Genomic DNA, 17,116 nt, shown 5'->3' on the forward strand with positions numbered 1-17,116 from the left:
GCACAGGGACCTGAAAAGACCTGAGTAAAACGCAGGGCTTGATTCCCAGCTAAGATGCCCTACACTTAGAGGCACGCAGGAAGGAAGCCAAATTTAAATGACCCACTACACACTCCCTATTATTTTTCTTCATCTTCTCTCCTACTTCCCAGCACACTCTGCAGGGATGTGGTAGGGACTGTGTGGCACAGTGCATTCTGCATATGCTCCTGCCCCTTGCTTTATGTTGGCCCAAGGTAAGTACAGAGATCTTGCACCGCTTCTACCCTGGAGAGGTCCTGACTCAAAGTCTTTTTAAGGCCACTTCATGTGCAGCACAGAGGATTCCTGTCCGGTGCCCAACCTGCTCTGTCACACCCCAGGCCAGCAAGGACTAAGAGTGCCCTCTGCTGCACTCCTTCTCCTCATCTTTCCATGGCAGCATTCCACTTGCTGTTTGGGAATAAACAAAACAACTCTTTAATACACAAAACAACTCTTTCATATTCTAAAGCTCTTTTTGTGCAGGCAGTGGAGAAGCCTGGTTCTGTATTTCAGCAGCAAACAAAAAAGATCATGCCCTGAGATAAAAATGTGTTATGTCCTGCATCAATCCCGAGGTGCAAATAAAGTACTACGGGGAATTGCTGTCCTTTATCAATAACCTTCACCCCGTAGCTTTTCACTGCCTCATAAAACAAGCAGCTTCTAGGTGCAGGAGTTCAGACGGCAGCCTTTATAGTCATGAAACTTTCATTTCTTGGAGCTGGCAGCAGCAAGTGCTGGTGATGCACAGTCAGTTATGGTACCTAATTGCGCCTAACAGCACTGAACTTTCCGTCTCTCCCTCCTGTTCAAAGGAAAAACATTGAGCACCACAAAGCTGTGTTTATTTAAGTCCTCAGCTCTTGCAGCCAAAAAGGAATGGATGTAGGTAAGGAAAGGGGGGTTGCGTTAAGAAAGCTGTCCCAAGCTTCATACTTTTGGAGTTAAAAAGAGGAAAATTAAAAAATAATAATCCTGCTTTTACTGGGATTTGATTTACCCACGTGGAAAGTAACCAAGCTGCAGGCTGTGCCGGCAGCCCCGTAACCACCAGGGCCACAGGAATCTGCTCATGTTCCTTGGAATTTGGACATTTTTTGTTGCACCCATTTCGGCTTGCTTTCCAGATTGTCACTCAAGCGCGGGGCACGCCCCCTCCTGGAGGCTATTTAAAGAGGAGCTGGTGTGCAACTTTCTCCAACGAGCGAGGAGAAACTCCGAAGGAGGAGTGAGTCAGTCGGCAGCCTGAATCCCCTCCCTTCCCTTTACTCGGGATGTCTGGCAACTTGGGGACAGTGACCTGGACCCTGTTCCTCCTCCTCCTTGCACCTGGCTGGGTATGTATTGCACTGCAGCAGCTCTGTTTGCTGGCTGGGCATTGCAGCTTCTTGCTTTGATGCATGCGAATGCTTTAGGCTGAATAAATCTTCCCAGGTGCCACCTGCCTCCAAAGGTTTCTGAGAGAAGTTTGGCTGTTAGCAGAACAATGCAAATGCACTGTGTAACTAAATCACGCTCGGAGCTGCACCGCGCTTAATGCCTGTCAGCTACGGATCTCAAAGCTCTTGGCAAATGTGAATGGCTTTTTTTTTCCACTCCACTCTTGTGAGCTAGAAGCCAGCCCTGGTTTACAAGAGGGAGAGGTGAAGTCACTGAGTTTATGTCACTGCAAGGAATAAAAGTCTTGTAGCCCAGGTCCTTCCCATCACCATCCTTCCCCAGCTGCCACTGAATCCACCCATGTGTTCCCAAAAACAGTGATCCCGAGGGGGAAATGAGACTGCAGCCTCTCCAGAGCAGGATTTGTGCCTGTTTTTGTGTTAATACAAGTGCTTCACAGAGCAGCTGATTCTGCTTAGGACTTCTGTGTGCTATTACAGTGCCAGTAATAGCAGGAACATTGCTGCAGTCATTAATGTACCTGAATTGCAGTAAGTGCCTTTTGGATCAGTGAAGAAATCAGGTTCACAGAGCCACTGTGCCTTGCACGGCTTATTGTGCTGATAGATGCAATAAACTTCTGGTTGATGAGGTCTGTTTGATTGCTCCTGGCAGCACCCAGCATGTGCCAGCCACTTTCCTGCCAGGAAAGGCATCCTGTGCACCTAACACTACTGTGATCTAAGGGTAATTTCTGTGATTTGGAAAGGTCATCTTGATTGTTGCTCTGACCCAGCTTTGGCAGCATTATATTGGTCATATAAATGAAGGCAGTGAATCCCACCACTGTGACACTTTATTATTTCCAAATTTATTATTTTTGCCAAGAAAGGTTGGACCAGATGATCCTTGAGGTCCCTTCCAACCTGGTATTCTATGATTCTGTGATTACTCTGAGGTGATGTCATTTTCCCTAAACCTGCCAACTGCCTCGGAAATGGGACTTTTGACTTTCTTTGAGCTCTGAGAGTGGTGTTTAGTGGATCGAGCAAGGAAATGAGAGCTGTTACTCCTGAGCCTGCCGCCTGTGTTGTTCAGAGGCGTGAGTAGAACCAGGATTGCTGGGAGTTATGTTTAGCTCTGCCAGGCTCAGCCTGGGCCAGTCTTCGTGTCTCCATGCTCTGTCTGTGAAATGAGGGTAACGATTCTTGTCTCTTGTAATACGCTGTTGTACAATGTGCTGCAGCAACCTTGGGAAGGTGCCTTGAGAGCCTGTGGTGGAGGGAGAGCAGGTATTATCCACGATAATTCAGCGTTTGGAGTATGTGAATAGCTGTGTTTTGGCTGCTTTATCTACTGCCACTCTTGGAACGTGAAAGAGAACCAGTTACATGTTTATTATATTACTTCTACCTTGCAGTGTTACCTCCTGGCTCCCAAAGCACTTTGCAAACAGCTAGCTCAGCTTCAGAACACTCCTTTCCCAGCCCTTTGAATGCAGTCACGAGCCCAAACGCGTTTTAAAAATCCTCTTTGGTTTGGCCCTCTTAGCTGGTTCCCTGGGCTCGTGTGGACATTGACTGATCAGGAAGGAGAAGTCCTGACGATGCCACGGAACTGCTGCAGTGGTGTGAGATTGTGTCCCCCAACTTGAGCCTTCCTGAGGGCATAGGGGGAAGAGGTTTTATGTGGATATGAAGCAGGAAGAACATTCTCACTTTTTCTTTTCCCCCAGGTAACTGGGTTTGGTGCTGGCAGTTGGGAGGAAGCTTGTTCTGGCTTGTCAGCTGAGCAGATGGGGCCTGGGAGTCAGTGGTGGAGAGCATGTATGGAGCACAGGCAAGGGAGTCCTCTAGTCTGTTTGCACTCCTGTTGTGGCTTGGCCATCGCTCAGCGGTCCTGGGAGTGGCAGATGCACACGTAGTGATTGTGATCGATATGAGAACTGCCAGCAGAGCCAGGAGCAGGGAGAGCTGATATTCCAGGCTTTAGCGCTTTCTTAAATCTGTAGCCTTGATCTCTGTAAGACTGGTTCTGTTCTGCTGCTCTCAAAGTTCACAGAAATGCACTGCTAACCTCAACAACAACAAGGGCAAGGCTGTAGTGAACTTGAAGTTAGGATCCTGCTCAAAGATGGTAAAAGTGTAGTTTTGGGGAGAGACCCTTCTGCAGAGGGAAGAAAATTAAATGTTCTCCAGGTTGAATTCCTCTGCACCCAGGTCAGTGGCATGTTGTGTGGAAATGCTGGTCTTTGTGTTACGTGTGGGTCTGTAGCAAAGCCCTGAATGTGAGTCCTTGCAGTTCTTTGGGACAGTTTGGGCAGTTTCAACACTGTATTGAAACAACGCCTAGAAGCAGTCCTTGAAAATAATGCAGGGTGGAGGGTGCTCCATGCAAATGCAATATAATCCATTATTTAGCCTCTTTGAAATTGCTGTGAAAGCAAATTAAGTAATGGAGAACTCTAGGAAGTTGGTTCAATGTTGACTTTCTACTGGCTGTTCCCAGCTCAAGAAGTTCCCCTTGCCAGGCAGTTATTCAGTGCTGATGGTTGAGTGTGCATGAGCCAAAAAAGATTTCAGCCTATTCTCTCCTCTCTCTTGGACACATAAGAGGAGCGGGAGTTATAAATAGCACGAGCTGACTTTGCTCAGTAGTAAAACAAGCAAACAGGAGCCCCAGCACACCCTGGGGCCAGGTGGACTGGGTGATGAAGAGAGGCATGTCTGAGCTGACTGATCAGAAAGTCTTGAAGTATTGAAAAGAGCCCTGCAAATACGGATGAATTGGGCCTTTTAAGCCGTGCTTCTGCTCACAGGTGGGGGAAATGAGGCACAGCAGAGGTAGGGGTGCAGAGTCACCTGACGGGTCTCTGGTACGTCGGAGATCTGAGTCCAGATGTTCTTGTGCTGAAAAGCAGCCGTAATATAATGAGGAAGTGAAGCTGATTGTGAACAGAAGGTAAAACCAGGTGGTCTAGTTTCTTCGGGTGAGTTATTAAATGAAATAAACCGCGCCAGCAATGATTAATGAAAGCAAGAAGGAAAACTCGGTTGGGTTTAATTCCATTGCATTCTCTGTTATCCTGAAAGAGGTTGGTTTGGTTTGTTTTTCAGTAGGAGAGCTATTTTGAGAGTGTTTATTTATATGGCCTGTGGCTGACACTGCATTGGAAAATGCTTGTTGTCATTATTTTTTTTAAGTGCATGCATTGCATCTTAATATAGGTCCTGTGTTAGGAATGCTTTGCCTCTTTTATGATCTCATGTACCCCCCACCCACTCATCCATGGTTGAATAACATGTCCTTTTGGCAGCTACAGCAGTTGCATACATGAAAAACAGTAGGAGAGCATTTCTGTATTTTTAGCATCTTTTAATGCACTTTAGCAGTCGGGAGGAGATCCCTGTGACATGCCAGCTCCCAGTGAGTGGCTCTGAGACTGCCGTCTGAGAACAGCTGGGCTACAGGCAGGAGAGGCTTGTTTCCAAAATACTTTGTGCTAGGAGTTTTCAAGGAGAATTACACTGATTCCTGCTGAGCAGGGTGAGACTCTGGGAGGACTTGTGAGTTAAGATCCCTGTCCTACACCATACTGTGCTGATTGTTACAGAAGTACAAAGCAGTTGGCATCTTCTAACCCCACGTGAGCTAAAGTCAGAGCAGCTGTTTTGAGCAACAGTCAAAACAGCTGGAAGAGTTTTACTACTGTTATTGGTGACAAACACAATATCCAAGGAAGCTGTTTCACAAGCGAGGGCTGGGTGGGATATAACAAGTGCAAACAGAGCTGTAGCAAGATATTTTTTTGGCTTCTGTTCCAGGTGTCCCCCCCTCCTGCCTGCCCCCAGGCTCTTTCCAGCTGCTGCAGCCCTTCTCCCTGGGTGGCAGTGGCCGGGTCTGGCAGGGGAGCCGTGAGGGTTCTGCCCTGTCGGGTGCTTTCATCTTCACCCAGCTCACAGCAATACAGGATCCCAAAGCGTTTTGCTGGCATCATGTACGTGCAAGGGTTGTATCAGCCCTGCGGCAGCAGCTGCCCCTGGGGTGGGAGCTGACCCATATCTAGCAACGCACAGCATGTGAGCACTGCAAATTGGAGTAGTGCTCTTGCATCCCTCTGAACTACCTTGAGAATTTTATTGGGCAGAACAGAAAACCAGGCTAGAGTTGGCACACTGATGGTTCTGAGGAGGTATAAGAGGATCTTTAGAGACCATATGCTCTGCACCTTTCAAGGTTGTGGTTTTACATCTTGCCCAAATCTGGGCACATCCAGATCTGAGGCTGGTGTATCTGCTCCAAACTGATTCAGAACAAGGAAGCCACAGACTGAGTTATTGGAGTGTTTGAAGCATCCTGGGTTTTCCGGAGAAGGTAACCCTCCTTCAGACATAGCCTGATCTCTGTTTAGCTGCTGAAGTGGCATAAAAGCCATAAAAGGTGGGTTTCAAGAGGTGGCCAGCACTTCTGCAATGCTGTCAAGTGAGGCAATTGTAGATTCACAAGGTTCCAAGAAAGGTCGGTTGCACTGTATTCTTTGGAAAGGGGAGAGGAGAGGGTGCATCTCTGGGAATAACAAAGAAAGTATGACATCCAGGGGACACAATGGAACTCAGGAGCCTTTGGGTCAGTTTTCGGCACTGCTGCAGTCCTGCTGGCTGTCTTTGGGCAAGTCCTTTCACTATGTACCTCACTTTTTCCATGTTCAGACTGGATCTAATGGTGCTGCTGCAGAGTGCTTCGATATCTTCTTCTGAGCAGTGCTATGTAAAAGCTGGGAATTACTTACTGTTAATAATTACTATTTTATTGTTTCCAGGGAAGCGGGGGGCTGAGCTGCATGTGGGACTCCAGGCTACTGCTTATCCTGTTTGTTTTGGCCCTGCTTCTCAGAGGCATCTTTTTTTTTTCCTTGAGCTCCAGATGAGTTAGGGATGAGGAAAAGATTAGTCTTGCGAGTCCTTGGGAGCTGCACACGCATCCTCTGCAGCAGGGGTCTCCAGTGGAGGGTGAAGTTGGTCTTCCCTCCTCTTGATGGGGTGTCTGTGCTTGAAGCAGAATCGTGTTTTTCATTTCTCTGCGTGGCTGGCTTGCGGGAGACTCATTCTCTCCATGGCTTGTTTGCCCTCCAGGTAGAACCGCAGGCCTGCACGTATCCATGCCAGTGTCCCTCCCAGCCTCTGCAGTGCCCCCCTGGCACCAGCCATGTGTTGGATGCCTGTGGTTGCTGCAAGGTGTGTGCCAGGCAGCTTGGCGAGCTCTGTTCCCTGCAGAAACCCTGTGATCATCACAAGGGACTCTACTGCGACTTCTCCAAAATCCACAGAGGCAGCGGGATCTGCTTAGGTGAGAGCTGTATGTTCTGTTATTGTGCGGTTTTCTTGTGGCCCCTTCAGACCTCCCAGAAAACCCACGGCATCGTCAGAATTTCCTGCAGCGCTTGGAGCTTCATCCAGCATCACGTTGTGAGATCTGTGCCAGCCCTGCGAGCCAGCAAACTCACTGATACCTTCACACATGCAACCTACTTCCTCCTGCAATGAAGGATGTTTCCAAAGGCACGAGTTGGGGTTTGGGACTCTCCTTTGTTCCTGTGACATTGTTAGGAGACATCCTCTAACCCTGTAGCACCTGTGGGTAAATACTAGCAATCTGGACTTTTACTGGAAAGTACAGTTGCTTGGAAAATCTCACCCAAAATCTCACTGCCTTGCACTGGAGATTAGCATTCTGCACTCGACTGCTTACATGCAAAAGGCATACCATATTTCTGGCTGTAGCACGTGGGTGGAAAGAGCTGAACAACTCGTTTGCAAAATAGTGTGTAAGTAGAACACAAGAATTACTGAGCCAGGTAAATACAAATGCAGACCTGTTTTCTCTCTTAGTGCCTCTTTTTAGCCAGAAAAGAAAAATCTTTTTCATTTTTTTTGTTTAGTAGCTATTTTTAAAGCATGCAAAAATTATTTTGGTGTAGAGGAAAAAAAAGTATTTCCTCAGTCTCCTGTTCTTTGTTTAAAAACAAGACTCCTCTGCCCCGTCTTTGCCAGGAGCTGACCGTTTTTTTAATCCAAGCTTTTCAAAATAGGGAAGAAGACAGGAGGGCTGGAAAACTGAGGTGAATGCTTTGGGAAGTGTTCAGCCACTGCACGGGGCATGTCTGGAAATGCTCCAGCAACCGCACTACTCACACCACCCCGAGACACGGACGTTGGGGGTTTGGGGTGGAACTGCACTGTTTTGCCGTGCCAGGATCACATACAATTTTTTTTAATCTAAATAATGAATTTAACTTGTAGAAGGTGTTTTCTCTTTTCTTATGAGAAGTTTTTATAAGTTGTTTAGCCTTTCTCCCCCAGTTATTGTGATCTTTAGAAACCACATGCGCTTCCTAGTACTTTCTGCAGGCATTGATACACCTAAGACCTGATGATTGAAGCTTAATAAGGTAAATGTAGGCCTAACAACATCCATTGGGTGTAAGCTGTAGACTGCCTAATTAAGACGGGAAATGAGGTGTATGTTTGTGGAGTAAAGGTAGCTAAATCACTGGAACAATTTACTCAGGCGTGTGGAGGAGTCTCCATCTCAGACTTCACATGAAGACTGGACATCCGTCTAATAAAAGTGCTTCGTATTCACCATGACATATGGGTTTGATACAAAGATTTTGGAGTCAGAGTCCCAGATCCCTGCTGTGTAGAAAATCAGACTTGAAGACCACAACTGTCCTTCCTGTCTTTAAATGAGAAATTAAGATTTCCATGGCAAAATTCCCGGGTGAACATAGACCAGGATATCTTCCCTAAATTGGACTGAAGTTTTGGGATGTAATGTCCTTGGGTGACATTTTTCTGATGTCCACACTGATCTCTTGGAAGATGGGGGATTCTGGAGGCAGTGAAGGAAGCTGAAGGTGGGGCGATGAATTGAATGAGGAGAAAGATCAGTGTTTGTGAATAGAGAAGAGAGGATTTACAGGTATCCAAGTAAGACAGATGTGATGGGAGCAGAGAGGTGTTCAGGTGTCATGGGAAAAGCTGCTAGGTTGGGTACCAGCCTGAAGGCCATATCAGAAGAGATAGGAAGGGAACCATCAGAGTGAAAATTACTGTGTATTTGTTTAATATTAATCACAGTATGTAGCATTTCACGTATTGCAGAGGAATTCTTCCCTTCCTGCAGAGACCTTGGAGTATCAGAAAGGTAGAGACGATCCCGTAGTAACTCTAGAGTAGGAGAGCCTAAGGGTGGTAGGGTGGCCTGGATGGGTGTAGGGAGCTGGCAGAGCTGCGGCCACTGGAGTGGCTCACTTGAGCTCTGCCATATTCCCTGCAGAAAAGGGCAAAAGTCTCCTTGGCTGGACTTGGTGTTTGGAGGCGGGAGGCGACAGCGGTGCCAAGCAGAGCTGGTGAAGAAAGAGCCGTCTCACTCCGCTGGCACAATCTGTTTTGGTGCTTTAATTGGATCAGGTCAACAGGAAAGTGAGGTCATTGTAGGGTAATGAAGGGCATGACAAAATGATTGAGTTTTGAAAACATAATAAAACGCTCGAGGAGGCTGCCATTCCTTGGGCGGGGAGGAGTGCTGCTGAGGGAACAGCACAATCAGTTCATTGGGAAAGGGAGAGGGCTCGGGCTAAAAACCAGTGAAAGAGGATTTAAAAATAAGTATGAATGGTTGTGTAGAGGGAAAGTGGATGGCTTCCACTTTGATGGAAAAAGTGAGGATTTTGAAACTTCTAAGTAGGAGCACAGGAGTATTTTTATACCAATGGCATTGAAAAGAGTTGCAAGTTGAGATCCAGCTCTGGTTAGAAACAAGGCACTAGCAGCCCGGAAGGATTTGTGTCCCCTCAAGGACTAGGTGGGATGGAAAGAGGCTCTTGCTCCTTGTTTGGTCCAAACACTTAATGTCTGAGACAATGTTCCATGGGCGAGCAGGAGTAAGGGGAAAATAGATCAGGTTTCCTGGTAAGCCTCCACAAACAGCCAAGAATCCTTCATTTTGGTAACTTCCCAATAGAGGTTTGTATGGATTTTTTTTGTTTTTTAAGGGTCAGGATTGCAGAAAGCAGCAGCTGATGAGAACTGTCCAAAAGCAGGATTTCTGTCCTGTGAACAACTCTGAGATTTCAACATTTAATTTCAGGCTGAAAGAAAAAAAATATATATAAAAAAAAAATCTCAAAACTTTCCATGAGTTATTTAGAATACTCATTTGGCTGTGTCAAAACTTTCCAATTCTATTATATCAAAATGTTTCATCTTGATCTTTATAGTATCTAAAATAATTACCCGAGCAAAATGCTTCCCCCTATGGATACTGTCCAACAAGTATTTTGGTTGAGCTATTGTAAGAGCATAAAGGAAATCTTTGATATAGAATTAGAATGCTTCAGTTGTTTCTCATTGAAAACATTCCTGACATTGATCTGTGCCTGCAAAACTCTTAATCAAATAAGAGTTTTCTGCTGGAAAACTTCCACTGGAAAAATGTTGGCTAATACAGACGTAAGAACTTGTGAGCGTTGCTCGCACTCCCAGACTGAAGATTGCTCCTATGTGTCAGATATTGTTGCATTTCCTTTTTTGCTCATTTAAGTTTTATTGGGAAGGAGTGAAAGACTCGTAGGAGGGCTGGAGATGAGAGATCTGGAGATCAGAACAGAGAGAAATAGAAAAAGTTGTGGCTGGAAGGATTCATGCATCACAGAGGAGCCAAAAAGGTCATAAACCCAAAGTGTTATTTTCCTTTTGTACATACCTTTAGATATGTGGGGAACCAACTGCTCTTAGGAGAATGTTGCCTTTGGTCTCCTAAGAGTAACGAGGAGCAAAGCCGCTGGCTCATGTGTCGTGTCAGGAATGCATCTTGCACAACACCGCTGCCTGGGCACTCTCTGAGCTGGACAGGAAGACCTCTGACTGGAGAACAGGCTGTTTACAAGCTGTAAAGACAAAGTCCCACTTAGTAGCTCATCCAAGTGGAGAAGAGATTTTTCTAGAGAATTTTGGGAGGTCTGGCACAGCTGGAGCCAACTTCCAAAAATCAATGTCAGGAATAGCCTTGGGTCCAGGGAGACAAATATGAAAAGTGCCAACTTCTGCTGCGTCCAGCACTGGGATGGCAGAGCAGGGGAGAGTCTGCGCGTGGGCACTGGTCCCTCACCAGGAGCCCTGTGACCCCCTGAGGCAGAGGCCGTGCTGCTAGCCCCCTACCATCTGCTCAGCTTCTCCTCCTCCTCTTCGCCCTTCCCACAGCTCACGAGGGCGCGACTTGTGACCTGCTGGGCAAGATCTACCACAACGGAGAGAGCTTCCAGCCCACCTGCAAGCTGCAGTGCATCTGCATGGATGGGGCCATCGGCTGCATCCCGCTCTGCTCCGACGACCTGCGGCTGCCGTCCCCCGAGTGCCCCAACCCGCGGCGGGTGAAGTTCCACAATAAGTGCTGCGAAGAGTGGATCTGCGAGGAGGGCAGTGAGGAAAACCGCTTCGAAACAGCCATGGCGGGTGAGTGGTGGGCAGACATGACAGGGCTGGGAGCTGTTTGCTGGGGGATGGGGGTGGATCCAAACTGCCTTTGGATCGGAGCCCTAAGTCACATCTGATTTGGAACGGAAGGTGACCGTTTACTTGGTGCACCATGGTGTGGGTACCAAGCGTTGAACTCCAGATCCGTTAAGGTGAGACTTTAGCAATGCTGCGGGGAGGCTCGCACACCCTCTGGTATTGCAGCAGAGCTGGCTGGAACTGGGCCGTGGTAGGAAATGACACCGTGCTCGCCTGTGTCGTCCTCCTGCTGAGAGGCTGAGGAGCTCACAGGATGGATCAGACCTTTGCTACTGTTCCTGAAGAGTTAGACCAAGCTGGGAGCAGCCATGGAGCTGCCACATTTTGTCCCAAGCCCTGAACCTCGCCTTGTGCCTCTTCCATGTTGCTCAGTTTTCAGGGAGGATCCAGCACACAAGCCGGAGCTGAATAACCTGCAGGAGAACTGCTTGGTGCAGACCACCGAGTGGAGTGCTTGCTCTAAGAGCTGCGGCATGGGCATCTCTGCCCGAGTAACCAACGACAACCCCCAGTGCCGCCTGGAGAAGGAGACCCAGCTCTGCATGGTCCGGCCCTGCGACTTCCCCATGGAGAAAACCAAGGTACTGGGCTTGGGGAGAGGGGACACAACACCGTGAATGCCAGGGACAACCTGGTTAGGTACTTGTCAGGCATGAGCCCATCTCAGAGGGTTTGCTCTCTGCTTCCACTTTTTCTGTGTCCTATTGCCCAGTGACGGAGATAGAGCACAGGCCTCAGTGGACCTTTCGTCTGATTGTCATGTCCTTGTTAACCCATCTGCTCTCTCCCTAGAAGGGGAAGAAGTGTGTGCGGACCCCAAAGCCACGCCAGAGCCTCCACTTTGAGTTTTCGGGCTGCACCAGCACCCGTTCCTACCGGCCCAAGTTCTGCGGCAGTTGCACGGACGGCCGCTGCTGCACCCCGTACGTCACCAGCACCGTGGAAGTGGAGTTCCGCTGCCCCGAGGGGGACTTCTTCCAGCGGAAGATGATGTTCATCAAGGTGTGCTCCTGCCACTACGACTGCCCCCGAGACAATGACATCTTTCTGGCCACCTATCACAGGAGGATGATTGGAGACCACGTCAAGACAGAGAGGCAGTAGCCCTCTCTGTGCCAGATCCACAGGCCAAGGTGTCAAGAGGGCTCTGCAGCGCTTTCGTGGCTGTGTCCCAGGTCAATGCAGCCTCTTCCCCCTCTGTGAGGGGCTGTGCTCTTCGGAACAGCACCGTTTGCCACCAGTGGTCCCAGTGGCCTTCCTAACAAGCCAAGGTGCATGGGGGCACAGCCCCATCTGTTCCAGGCTCCTGACCTTCACCCGTGGTGGTGCAAAGGTCAGTGAAGGAACCAGAAACAGGCTTGAGCCGCAAACTTGATCCATGTTCCCACTGGTGGGAGAGTGGATCAAAGCCGTGTGGCTCCAGCCTGTGTCCAGCTGAGAGCACAGCGGGTATGATTCCCCGTGGCCACTGGCCTGCCAAAACCATGCGGCAAACCCAGAGCATGAGACAGGGGAAGCCCAGGAGGCCTGAGCTAAAGCGGAGTTCTGCAGCCTGCTTTCTAGCAGAGTGGGGCTCTCCTGCGTGTTGATGCAAAGCTTCTCAGTGAGGAAAGTGGTCCTGGCCTGGTGCTGGGCTTCTGCTGAGCTTTTCAACTATTTTTGGCTAATTGGATCCAACAAGTTGGCAAAAACTCTTCCCCATCCTAGTGCCCACCTTTCACCCTCCCATGTGCTTTCCCGTCAGCAGCTTTGTTCCAGATCCGTTTGTTCCTAGAAAGGCCGGATCATCTGCTGGGCAACCCGTTGTCTGGGCACCTCAAGGCTGGGCTTGCTTTTTTCCCCCATTAAATTCCTTTTAGCCTCTGCCAGTGAGGGTGACGGCGAAGACAAGGAAACAGCCAGTTGTGTAGTGTTACTGCAGGGGATGGAGTGTGGCTCAGGGCCTTCTCCAGAAGATCTGAGCCCAGGAAGGAGTTTAGAAAAACGGATTTGGCCAGGCTGTAGCTTTGCCTCTGGCGCTGGCAGGGCAGTGTTTTTAGTGCTGTGATGAGCATGTCCTATTGTCCCTTTCGGTAAGCTCTTCAGAAATGGCTCTGGGGTGGGAGAGGGGCTGGACTCCACTGGCTTGCATATCCACAGTGGGGCTGCAACTACATTTCGCCTCTGGAGTCTTTGCTGGTGAGTCACAAGTTGGAGGAACGCAGTTCAGCTCAGGTCTCCCCAGGGAATTTAAGGCACTGGCAAGAAAAATGCCCGTATTTGTAAATGGAGTTACCGAGGCAGTGGCATGGAAAGCTGCATGGTGCTGGGGTCTCCAGCACTGGGATTCCCTTCTTGCCAAACCTGTGCAGAGTCTCTCTGCCGTTAACGACGTGCTGATGGCCAGCCCGTAGCTCCAGGAGAGGCCACCATCACAGGAGTGATCCCGTAAGCCCCCAGCCTGGCTGGCACAGCCAGCAGTGATGCAGCCCCGTGCACCTCAGCAGCTCCATGGTGTCTCTGAAGTCTTACCAGTTGCGTTTAATGTCTGCTGATTTTTAGCAGAAACATCCAGGTAAAGTGCCTCATCTCATTCCTTAAATCTTCCTGGCCTTTCACTGCTGGAAATCATGATGAATTCCTGTCCCGGCCAGGCAGGAGCAGGGGTCACGCTGCAGCACTGAGGCTTTACCCCACCACAACTCCCACCCCAAAGCAGAACCTGATGCCAGAGGATAATCCCAGCCATCAATAAACGCTGCCCTGCAGCTCATAACTCCGCTGAAATGCCAGCTTGGGGCCTGTGTCTCGTCTCAGCCCCTCTTTTCCTGCTCTCTCAGCCTGCGGAAGCTCATGAGCCTTCAGCCTCCTGTAATCAATTAGAACTGTAAATAATTTATCTGATGTTGTTTTTTTTTTTTTAAAGGCCTTTGTACAGTTCTTGTATCCTTTTAGTACAACCTTGCTTGGGGCCTTTTCTCCCCTTGCCCTCCAGGTCTGCGCTGAACTTTTTTCTCCAGCCGTTTACACCGCTTCTGAGTGTAAAACTATGCTGAGGTTGCACTTTACTCAATGCTAATAAATATCTCTTTATTTTTTATATCCCTGGCAGCATCCCTCTGTGTGAGGCTCCTGCCCGGCTTCCCCTCCGGCCTTTGCCCAGTGCCACAAGCCTGCTGGGACCAGTGCTGGGATCCTCTTCAAAGCCAATGGCTGGGTGCTGAGAGGATGGGGGGTCCACAGGAGAGAAGGGGGGCTGTTCCCCTTCCCAAACAGCAGCAGGGCTGGTGTTGGTGTCTCATGGGCACCTCTGGGAGGGGACACACAGACACCCCCCCCTCCCCGCCTGCTTAAGGACCCAGAAGTCCTTAATACCCGGTTAAAAATAACCCTGGGAGCAGATGTGAGCAGAAGTCGGCGATAACGGGGCCAGAACGCGAGGGGCTTTGCAGCGGCTTAACAGCTTACGGATTCATCCCCCTCTCATCACATTAGCCAGGGGCTCCCCCCTCTCCCACCCCTGGCACCGCGGTGGGGGCGAGAGGCTCTTCCTCCCACCCTCCCCCAAACCTTCCTCTTCCCCTGGGGAAGGCTTAGGGCTCCCTGGGGAGAGGCAGGTGACCGGGGGTGGGGGACGGGACACGGGGGGACAAGCCCCGGTCGAGCGGGAGCTGCGGGGGGGTCGAGGCGCTGAGCCCGGAGCAGGACCCGTCCCGTCGCTGTCTGGAGGCCCTGGGGGGGGGTCCTTGCCGGTGTCCCCAGGGCGGTGGCCGTTAGGTGGCACCAGGCACCTCCCTCCAGGGACACCCCGTCCCTGTCCCCGAGGCAGGGGGCACCCCCCTCCCCCGGCCCGGCCCCGGCCACCCAGTGCCACCGCCGGGGCTGGCAGAGAGGGCGGTGGGACCCTTGGTGCTGACGGGGGGGGACACGACGACGGACGATTCCAGCCCGCCCCCACCTCCGTGCCCGCCCCGGTCCCCCCCCACCTTATCGCCCGCGGCCGCCGCCTGCGCGGCACCGATAGCCCGGGCGTGCCCCCCGCCTTCTCGGGCGGCCGGAGCCGTGCGGGCACCCGCTGCGGAGGGAGGGGTGGTTGTTTTTTTCCTTCCCCCCCCTAAAAAAAAGAGGACCAAAAAAAGGAGGCGGGTGAAAATGAGCGTAAAGATCTAGAAAAGAGCCGATTTCGCCGGGTTTGGGGGGGGATTTGGGTCTCTGCTGGCTGTGCCGGGCACCCAGACACGCCCGGGGGTACCCACGGCCCAGGGGGGCGCCTGGGAGAACCCGCGGGAACACTTTCTCCTTATATGGGGCGGTGACGTCACGGCGGCACTCGGAGGCCGGCGTTGAGGTCACGCGCCCCCCCCCGCGGAGAGGTGGGGGGGAATTTCCTGGCCCCGCCCCTTCGCCCACCGTGACGCCACACCGTCACCTGCCCGCCCCGCCCACTGCAGCGCCGCGCCGCCGGCGGCCCCGCCCCCTCCGCGGCGCTGACGGGCGGTGGCGGCAGCCAGTGGGCGCGGTCGGCGGCGCGGGGGGCGGGGCGCGCGCTGACGTCACGGGGGCGGGGCCTGCGGTGCAGGTGGAGGCAGCGCGGTGCGGAGCGGAGCGGCGGCCCCGGCCCGGGTAAGGGTGGGGGGGGGCACAGGGCAGCCGTGGGGTGGGGGAGGCTAAAGGGGGGTCCGGTGTGGTTGTGGGGTGGGCTGAGGTCACAGGGAGTTTTGGGGGGCCCACAGTGGGGTCAGGCCGGTTATGGGGCGGGGGGGGCTATAAGGGGGTCTGGGGCGCTCTGGTGGGGGGCTGTAGTGAGGTCAGGCTGGCTGTGGGGTTGGGGGGGTTATGGGGGATTTGGGGCTCCCTAGAGGGGCCGGTAGTGGGTCAGTCTGGTTATGGGGTGGGGGGTTATAGGAGGATTTGGGGTGCTCTGGGGGGCACGTGGGGGGGTCAGGCTGGTTTGGAGTGGGGAGGTTATGAGGGGACCTGGAGTGCTGTGGGGTGAGGTCAGGCTAGGTGTGGGGTGAGGGGAGGGGGGGTGACCGGGGGCTGGGTGAGCCAGGGGGACCCATAGAGGTCAAGCTAGATGAGAGGTGCTTTAAGGTGCTCTGGGGTTTGGGGTGGGGGGTCAGGCTGGATGTGGGGGACCCACAGTGAGTGAGGTGTGGGGCAGGGGGGTAGGGGGAAATGGGGGGTGTCCTGGGGCTGGGAGAGACCAAGGAGGCACCCGCAGGGGGTCAGGAAGCGTATGGGGCAGAAGGGGGGATGTGGGGTGCTCGGGGGGGGGGGGGGCAGTGGCGTCAGGCAGGGTGTGGCGTGAGTGTGGGGAGAATGTGGGGGGGATCGGGTGCACTGGGGCTGTAGCAGGGACCCCAAGTGGGGTTGGGGGGTGCGTGGGGCTGAGGGGGAAGATATGGGGTGGGGAGGGCCGGGGTGCTCTGGGGGGCAGCGGGGGGCCCACAGCAGGCTCAGGCTTGGGAGGTGGAAGGGGGCACAGAGGGCGCGGGGGCCCTGCCCCACAGCAGGACCCCAACCCTCGGACTGGGGTGTTTTTCCCCCCCGCGGTGGCATTCCTACTGCTGCAACAGAGGGGAAAAGGTGGGTGCAACCTCGGGGAGTGGGGGTCCCCCCACACCCCATGGTCACAGCGGCGGCGCTCGTCGTCCCTCCCTGGGAGGAAGCAGCTCCCGTGTTGGCATCTGGGTCCGGCTGTGATTTCCCGGAGGTGTCCAGTGCTCGCTGGGGTTGCACTTGAGCTGCAGTCGGCTCAGCCCGGCGCTTTGGGGCAGCCACGCTCTGTCCCCTCTCTCCAAGACGCCGTCTGTGCCTGCTGAGACAGTTCCCAAAGCTGGTGGCGGGGGCCTCCTCCTCCCATCGATACCTGTCCCGGTGCGGATTGATGCCATGCTCAACCAAGCAGTGCTAAAAATCTCGCCATTGACTTTTCTGCACTGTTACCCGCTGCGCGGCTGCGGGAGCAGGGGATTTCTTTCGCCACATCCCCTTTTAGACGGGGTGCTTTGCGCTGACGTTGCGACCAGAGGAGCATGCAGCGGGACTCGGCGTCCCTGGTGGTTCCTGCAATCTCTTCCCTTCCTGAATTTTGCCCTCCTGCAGCCGTAGAGGGACGAGGGGTCGGTGAAACCTGCTCGCTAGTCTGTGCTGTG

General features: G+C 52.3%; 2 protein-coding genes across 3 annotated transcripts in view; both read left to right on the top strand.

The window, feature by feature from the left end:
* The first annotated feature begins 280 nt into the window (after positions 1-280).
* Positions 281-14,058, top strand: LOC104320221 (CCN family member 2). Its single transcript, XM_009922324.2, has 5 exons — positions 281-1,361; positions 6,537-6,750; positions 10,668-10,919; positions 11,352-11,560; positions 11,772-14,058. The coding sequence occupies exons 1-5, from the start codon at positions 1,299-1,301 to the stop codon at positions 12,081-12,083; spliced, it is 1,050 nt and encodes a 349-aa protein (XP_009920626.2). The 5' UTR covers positions 281-1,298; the 3' UTR covers positions 12,084-14,058.
* Positions 14,059-15,474: 1,416 nt separating this feature from the next.
* EPB41 (erythrocyte membrane protein band 4.1) overlaps positions 15,475-17,116 on the top strand; it is a 97,269-nt gene continuing 95,627 nt past the window's right edge. Inside the window, exon 1 of one of the 2 annotated variants that reach the window (XM_069803329.1) lies at positions 15,475-15,581. The gene's annotated coding sequence lies outside the window, so the exon portion shown is untranslated. The remainder of the gene's footprint in view (positions 15,582-17,116) is intronic. The other variant, XM_069803306.1, reaches the window with a different exon arrangement.

This window comes from Haliaeetus albicilla, chromosome 16 (genome assembly GCF_947461875.1).
Source record: "Haliaeetus albicilla chromosome 16, bHalAlb1.1, whole genome shotgun sequence".
In the NCBI taxonomy this organism is placed as follows: Eukaryota; Metazoa; Chordata; class Aves; order Accipitriformes; family Accipitridae; genus Haliaeetus; species Haliaeetus albicilla.